Genomic DNA, 8609 nt, shown 5'->3' on the forward strand with positions numbered 1-8609 from the left:
ACGGCTGCTTCCCGTGGTGAATCAGGGAGCGTGGCGTCTGTTAAATGTGCTCGGATGCCATCCATCCAGGTATAGCTTCTGTCCAGGATTCTGATGGGCTCTTCATATACACTTCTTTTTTCCAGAACTTCCCAAAAGACTGGCAGAGGCGTATCACAGCAAGCGGAAGATGTCAGTTTAGACAATGCATCCGCCTGGTTAATGTCTCAGCTGGGCACTTGACTCAAACGGAATTCTTAAAGTGCCCTAGCCTCTTCTTTGACTGCCTGAAGATATTTGATCATAGCCGAATGAGTCGCTTCATATTTACCCTTATACTGACTAACGACCGACTGCAAATCAGAAGAGGCGTCAATATTTATTGCCCCTGCTGCCCTACACATGCGGATTCCAAGTAGCAGGGCTTCATACTCTGCCTCATTGTTTAATGCCTGGAACTTGAATCGTAGTGCATACTCAAATTTGTCTCCTTCCGGGGACTCGTAAATAATGCCTGCACCACAGCCGTTTTTCGTAGAACTCCCGTCTACATACACCTTCCAAACCCGATCAAGATTATCCGGAGAAACCAGACGAGTCATTTCAACAATGAAGTCGGCAAACACCTGACCATTCACTGCCTTTCTTGGTTTGTAGGAGATTTCAAGACTTTGCATTTCAATAGCCCATTTCAACATTCCGCCGGAGGACTCTAAGGTGGACATTGGCCACTTGAGGGGCTGATTTGTGTAAATTACAACCAGATGTGCCAGAAAATAAGGCTTCAGCTTCTCGAATGCCATATACAGAGCAAGGCCAAAAATTTCAACCATGGGGTACCGGAGTTCAGCATTTTTTAGTACATGGCTAATGAAATAGACCGGGAGCTTGATGGCGTCTCTCTCAGCAAGGAGAACAGCACTGAGGGCATGGTCTAAGACGGCTAGGTATATGTATAACGTCTCTTTGGGCAGAGGGCTAACAAGCCTTGGCAAAGAGTGCAAGTATTCTTTCAGTTTCTGAAAGGCCGCCTCAGCATTATCCCCCCATTCAAATCTAGTCTTCTTCCTGATTGATTAGAAGAAGTAAAGGCATTTTTCACTTGACCGGCTAAGGAATTTTCCCAAAGCCGCCAGGAAATCAGTTTGTCTCTGAACTTCCTTGATAGTGCAGGGTGACTTCATGTCAATCACCACCTGTATCTTCTCAGGGTTAGCCTCTATCCCCCTTTAATCAATCAGGAATCCGAGAAACTTCCCAGACTCAACACAAAAGACGCATTTCTTAGGATTTAACATAACCTTATGTCGCCTGAGGGTGGTGAAAGTTTCTCGGAGATCAGCAAGGTGATCCGTCTACTGCTTGGATTTGACTATCATGTCATCAATGTACGCCTCTACATTCCTCCCAATTTGATTGATTAAGACTGTATTAATCATCCGTCGAAATGTAGCCGGCGCATTTTTCAAGCCAAACGGCATCATAGTATAACATAATAGCCCCTGATCAGTGACGAAGGCCGTTTTCTCTTGATCTTTTCTCCACAGGGGTATCTGATGGAAGCCGGAATAGGCATCCATAAAGCTCATCAGGACATGACCGGTTGTAGAATCGACTAGACTGTCGATCTTTGGAAGCGGATAACTATCCTTCGGACATGCCTTGTTGAGGTCTGTGTAATCAACACACATACGCCAGGTACCATTCGGTTTCTTTACAAGCACAACATTCACCACCCAGTCGAGGAAATTACATGGCCGAATTAATGAACCGAGCATCCAGCAGCTTTTTGACTTCGGCAGCTGCCGCCTAACTTCTTTCCTCGCCGTGATTTATTTTTATTTTGCCGGATGGGCTTTTTTTTTTAGATCCACTGCGAGTTTGTGGACAGTGAGATCCAAGATGACGCCTGGCATCTCTTCCACTTTAAAGGCAAAAATGTCTTTGAATTCCTTTAGCAGTAGGTGCAAGTCTGCACCTAATGTAGCATAAGCAACCGTCCTAACCTTTACAGTACGCTCTGGACGGTTGTCATTTAGAGAGAGATCAATGTTTTCACCAGCTGGCTGGGGACGGAGCTCATCTGACCGTTCTCTGGTCAATGATTGCTATTTTTTCTCTTACTTCATCTCCACCAGCTGAGCAGCTTTTCTTTTCTTTCTGGCTGCTTGTGGGGTTGGGTTGGCATCCTTGACATCGTTGAGGTCTATTGGTTCCTGCCCTTGGCCGTCTAGGGCTACAATGGGCTTGACGGCTGAGCGGTAGCACTCCCAGGCCGTTTTTTGATCCCCATTCAGGGAACCAACAGAGCCATCATCCCTCTTATACTTGAGCAGCATGAGAGAAGGGATGATTATCGCCTTGGCTTCGTTGAGGGTGGGACGGCCTTAGATGCTATTATAGGTGGCCAGTTCCTCAATTACCAAGAATTTGACGACCAGATGTCGTCCTTCTCTTTTTTCTCCCAGCCGGATAGGTTAGTCAATCCTACCGATTGGGTAAACCATCCCACCCCCAAAACTAACTACGGGATGGATCACCGTATGCATGCTGCTGGGATTGTATTTCAGAGTTTGTAGGCACTGGAGGCTGATGATGTCCGACGAGCTGCCGGTGTCTATAAGGATCCGCCCAACCAGCTAATTGGCAACCTTACATTCAATGACGACCGAGTCGTCATGTGGATGGCGGACGCTGCCCCTGTCCTTCTCAGTAATCAAAACGTGTGGAAAGGTGGAAATGGCAGACGCCTGCTCATCATCATCCTTATCCATCTCTCAAAGATGGCTTTTGGTGCCCTGGACGGTAGGGCCACCACATGAGAACCCGCCTGCTATAGTGTAGACCGGCTCCTTATCAGTGTCCGAACTACTAGTAGGCTGGAGAGTCTTAAACGACTACCCTTTGTTCTTCTTATTTGTTCCTTTGGACTTGGTAATGTAGGACTTTAGGATCCCTTTGTCAGCCAGACGGTCCAACGCCCGCTGAAGGCTGAAGTAGTCGTTGGTGTCATGGCCAACTTCCTCGTGGTATTGACAGAATTTATTCTTGTTCCGTGATAAACGAAACTCTTCATTGGATTCGGCTTCTCAAGGGACAACCGGTCCTTTATCTCCATGAGGATGGAGTTGCAGTCCTTGTTAAACTCGTACTTGAGGACGTACGGTTCAAATTCTTTCTTTTTCTTCAGAGACAGCTAGTCAGAGTCACTAACCGCCCAGACTTCTTTTCTCTTCTTGCGCTCTTCTTTTTTCTTTGTCGGCTGAGTAGACCGGCTTTCTTTTTATTTTTCAGAACTCTTGGAGTCTGACTGGATGCCACGCGTGCAAGGGTCGGTTGCTTAGATATAGCTTTCCGCCTCCCTCAGGGCTGCCAATAGTGTAAATGCCCCTTTTCTGACGAGGTTAAACATAAAGTTCGATCCGTCTCTCAGACCCTTAAAGAATTCCGTGAATGCTACCTCGTCAGACAGTCCCTGGATCTGGATTCTTAACAGCTTGAATCGCCTGACATAAGAGCGTAGCCCTTCTCTCTCTCCTTGCTTAACGGTGCTCAAGTCAAGACTTGTTTTATTAGCAGGGATGTTCATTGAGAAGTTGGTGGCAAACAAGAAGGCTAGCTTCTTGAAGCAATCAATAGAACCGGTCAAACCATTGTTGGGTAATGCCCTTCAATGTAGCCGGGAAACATCAACACCAAGTGGCATCGTCCCAACCCTGTAGACACATGAGGTTGGTGTATGCCATAAGGTGGTCTTCTGGGTTAGAGGTACCATCATAAGTACCCACCAACACATTCTTAACCTTGGCCGGTTGTGCCGCCTCAGTTATATTCCTGGTGAACGCAGAAGGATGTTCACCAAGTTTGAATAGACAAAGCTGCCAGTCCAGAGGCTGGACACTGTTGTATGCCGCCTGACCTCCGAAGGGAAAAGGCTGTCAGAATTGAAGGTCATATTGTCCGTATTGCGCCTGGGGTGCATACGGGACAGACCCAATCATCATCTGAGGGTCGATATGGACGGATTTGCCACCTGTCCGACTCTCGTGTAAGGATAGTGAGTTCCTTACAAAAGTTTCTTTAAAGCTGTCTAGAAAGCTCGAGGTAGAGGCTGACTCAAACAGTTGCTGGTTTCTCCTCCGCTCAATGATGTGCCGAGCGTCGGAGGCTGATTTCTTGCTGGCTTCCGGCTAATCATGTCGGGTGTGCCTCTGAGGACCCTTTGGTAAAAGGATCTTGGACCAGTCAAGTCTTGTGGCTTCCTTCTCCTTGGGATGAGGAGTTGGCCGCCTGTCCTTGACCAGCTTCTTCCTCTCAGGTAGAGGAGTCTTTTTAGCCGGCTGACCCTTGCTAGAGCCAACCTTGTTTTGATTTATCAGATCCTTCATCTCACCCTTGAAACTACTCATGAATTTCTTGAGTTCGTCCCGAGTGATAGGGGCTGACCCTCTGACCGTCTGGGTTTCCCCTTCTGGCTGCCTAGGGGGCCTGTTTGGACCCGCCTGGCTCGTATGACGTTCCAGCTGATTTCTGGAACGGGTGTACTTGGAAATGAATAAGCCATCCTTGGCCAGTAACGTCTCCACATTGTCATCATCGTCATCTTAGTCAGTAGAGACCTCCGGCTGATGTACCGGTTGAGAAATAGTTGTGTTTATCGGCTGGATAACCGATGGTAAATTGTTGGGATCGAGAAATAGAACAAACTCTTGAACAATATTTGAGGTACTCTCCCCACAGACGCCGCCAAATATTTTGGTGTTTTTGTCCCTCGGGAGAGTTACGTCACAAAGTCTGGTCCGGCTCGAGTTGTACCTGCAAAAACACGGAGACTCCGGTTGTTGGAGCTCTGCCTCCAACAGTCAAGTTAGTAACTTAAAAGGGAATAAAGAGTGCAGAAATTTAGGTGGGTATCTTCTCGGATTCCGAGTTCAGGTGTTCTCTGATGAGAGAGAATATGGGTGTAATAAATGATTAGATGTCCCCAAAATGGGGGAATATCTCCCTATTTATAGGGTCGTTGGAAAATGTGCCCCTCCCAAGGTCACTCTGACCTAAGTCTGATGGGCTGCGTCGCAAAGTGCGGATTGTTGGGAATTGGGCTCTTGAAGGCCGCAATTCTGAGGAAAATCTAAGGTATCCACGTGTCAGCTGGTGAATCGTCTTCGGTGACTTGCCAGCCCTTGACACGTGGGACTTTCTCATTGGTCCATGTGTCTAGGGTATTTTTACCCTAAACATGTAGCATTAATGGAAGGAAAAAATGTAAAAAAAATATTATTAGAGGTATAGATAAATGTCCGCACACTATTCTTAAGAGTGAAAAAATGAGATAATTTACATTAATGAGGGAAAATAAGTACATATTAAAAATTATTAGAGGGTATAATTGTCCACTTTTTAATATATAGGGATTTAAATTGTTTCACTATTGTCTATGCTATCTTAATACTCCCTCCGTTTTTAAATATTTGCTCCACTTTTCTTTTCGGCCGTTTTTAAATACTTGATCCATTTCCTTATTTGAAAAGTTTTTATAATATTTAATTCATTTTTCTCTACTTCTGGACCCTATTTTATTTCTTTTAGATTCTTTCTCCTCCAATTTACCTTCTATCAATCCCACTATCTCTATGTTTTAATACTTTCACCAATTTTTCCTAAAACTCCGCACATGGAGAAATGGAGCAAGTATTTAAAAACGGAGGGAGTATTTGATTTAAATTGATGTGTGCATTGAACAATGTAAATTCAACGTATGTGTTGCAATATTAGGGTAACAAATGAAGTACTAATTGACATAAATGAATACAATGATCACCCCAAGTTTCCACAAAAAATAATAGGTCGTATATCTATATACTTGTACTAAATTCGAGCTCTAATAATATTCTTGTAATTCAAGTCAAGAAATATGTTTACAAATCAATAACTTAAAACTAAAATAGACAACGGGAGAGACACGTTCACATTTGGTGCTTTTTTCCCACCAAAACTTTCCCTCCCTTTTAAACCAAACTTTTTTTTTTTTTTTTTTTGGAGAATATTTGATATAATTATAACAAGATTATTCCAAATATTTTATATTAACTTTATGTCAAATGTATTCATTATTAAGTGTGCATAATTTTTCCATAAACATTTACCTAATACATAGTATATTATTTCAAGTCATTTTTAATCGTCTTTTATACAAAGTATTATTGCCGAAAAAGTAATAATAAAATTAATTCATGTAATTGGTGTAAAAGATATTAATTAATTTAGAATATCACTGTATTTTTTTTTTTTTGTAAGTACCTCTAATTTTTGTTTATTTCTATTTAAATATTAACTATACATACATTCAAATTAATGACAATTTTAATTCTACTAAGAATTTACTACTACATATATATTACCACAAATCTAGGGCTTACATAGAATTTTGTTGTGTTCGGCAACCATATCATATGTCTAGTTCTTATAAAATATGGAGTACTTATCTATTAATTTTTTGTATGTTACTTGATTACAAAATTAGTAAACACACAATATATATATATATATATATATATATATATATATATATATATATATATATATATATATATATATATATCCTTTGTCGAGACACTTTAATTTATTGAGATGATGAATTTATTACATTCGACAATCATAAATAATCTATATGCTAAAAGACACGTACGCCAGACGTATTGGTAAAAGACATCTCCTTTTTTTTTAATAAATATATATTATATCCACAAATCCCTTATAAAAAATATCTATTATCCATAACTAAACTTGAAAGACAATAACAAAAATGATCAAACTACAATTATTAAATTAATATAAGCTTGTGGTTAAGTCGATCATTTTACAATAACATTCATAGACATAAGTGAGTTAAAATTAAGAAAAATAGAACGAGTATAACCTTTATTTTTATCCTTACCATCACCAATTTATGAACTCTTAGAGGTTATCATATTTCTTGTCCAAAGTTAAGAGTATCTTTGGGTTCAGATCCAATACTCGGAGTATAGTTAAAGTTTATAGAAACACCACCATTAGTACCTTCACCATATAACATTGAATTTGACTTTTTAGTTTTGCCTCCATTTCCACAATTCCCATTGCAATGAACCATACGGTCATCACCAATCAAACTCGCATCCGTCTGTCTACGAAATCGAATCGAATTAGTTTCCCCTTCAATTCTCCCTCGTATGTCAACAAGCAAACACTTAAGCCACAAAATCTCATCTTGCAATGCTGCCTCACCTTCTAGCTTCTTCAACAATTGTTGATTTGACTCCTTTAACATCTTGATTTCTTCTTCGAGTAAGGCTTCTCTTTTCCTTAACTTTTCGCGGTACTTACGCACAGCTTCTTTGTTATCCGCTCGTTGTCTCCTCCCTCTCTTCTTACTTTGTTGCTCCTCGATTTGAAGAGAATCGTCGTAACTACTTTTCTCTTCATTAGAAGGAAACATTATTTCTTCACTTTGCTTACATACAAAGTCGTGTGTATGACTACAATCTTCGCTCAAGCTACAAGTATTGGTTTCGGGACAAGCCTGAGTGTCTTGTAGCAAGTCTTCTAATATGTTTTCCATGGATCGCCCACTCTGAGCAGGCTCGCCCACGGTTATACTCGAAAACACATCGACGTTTGAGATATGAAGGTTTGTGCCATTGTTGTTGATGTTGTTACTGCTTATGCTGCTGCTATTGCCATTATATTGGTTATTTTCCATCAATGCAGGTTGTGAAAATTCGCCTACAAAATCAAATAACGTACATTACCCTAACACATACTTCAATAATAGGAATAAAAGATAACTCATGTTAGACACGTTTTGACTTCTAACACAATTCACGACATTTTTGAAAAATTTAATTTTAATAAATCTTACTACGGTACATAATAACCCTCTAGCATTGACTTCTTCAAGTTGTGTCCCTTCCTTTTAAAAGTTACACACTGTAACCTTTAATTACAATTATTACATCAATAGTAACCTTGTCGTTATCCTAACGTTAATGGGATCCACTTTGCACCTATTTATTATTTCTCATTTTGTGTATCAATAAATGTCTCGACTTGTGTTTTTTTTTTTTTTTTTTTTTTTGAGAAGAGAATATTCCCCGGATAAGGTTGTGGGAATTAATTTAGTTCTCGAGGAACAAATTAATCTCAGATTAATCTCCAGTTGTTTCCCTTAAGTGTTACACTTAGGGAGTCAGGGATGTCAGTGGGGCGGGTCAAGTAGGAAACCCGCCCCATTGCCGCCCCAGTGGGGTGGGGATGGGTCTCGGTTTGGCGGGTGGTGGGGCGGGGATGGGGATAAAAGTCATACCCGCCATGGGTGATGGGGCGGGGGTGGATTTTAAGTTGTACCCGCCCCACCGGCCCAACTTCGTACCCGCCCTATCCCCACCTCATAATCACATCTATATACTTTTGTACTATTTATAAAAGAATTAAGTGAAATAAAATATTAATTATAATAATTTGTACTATACTTATATTATAAACAAAAATGTGTGTAACATTAAGAATGTTATTTTTTTTAATATTAAAATCCGTATTAATTATGTAGGAGTGTTATTTGAGAGACGAAGATTAGGTGGGTTTTGGGTGGG

General features: G+C 41.0%; 1 protein-coding gene across 1 annotated transcript; it reads right to left on the reverse strand.

The window, feature by feature from the left end:
- Positions 1-6946: 6946 nt before the first annotated feature.
- LOC145604011 (basic leucine zipper 19-like) lies at positions 6947-7720 on the reverse strand. Its single transcript, XM_081659968.1, has one exon. The coding sequence runs from the start codon at positions 7718-7720 to the stop codon at positions 6947-6949; it is 774 nt and encodes a 257-aa protein (XP_081516094.1).
- Between the last annotated feature and the right edge of the window lie 889 nt (positions 7721-8609).

The sequence above is a fragment of the Chenopodium album genome, chromosome 22, assembly GCF_948465745.1.
Source record: "Chenopodium album chromosome 22, dcCheAlbu1.1, whole genome shotgun sequence".
Taxonomy (NCBI): domain Eukaryota; kingdom Viridiplantae; phylum Streptophyta; class Magnoliopsida; order Caryophyllales; family Amaranthaceae; genus Chenopodium; species Chenopodium album.

Coding starts and splice junctions, on each gene's coding strand:
- LOC145604011 (XM_081659968.1), bottom strand. CDS start 7,720: ATGGAAAATAACCAATATAATGGCAATAGCAGCAGCATAAGCAGTAAC.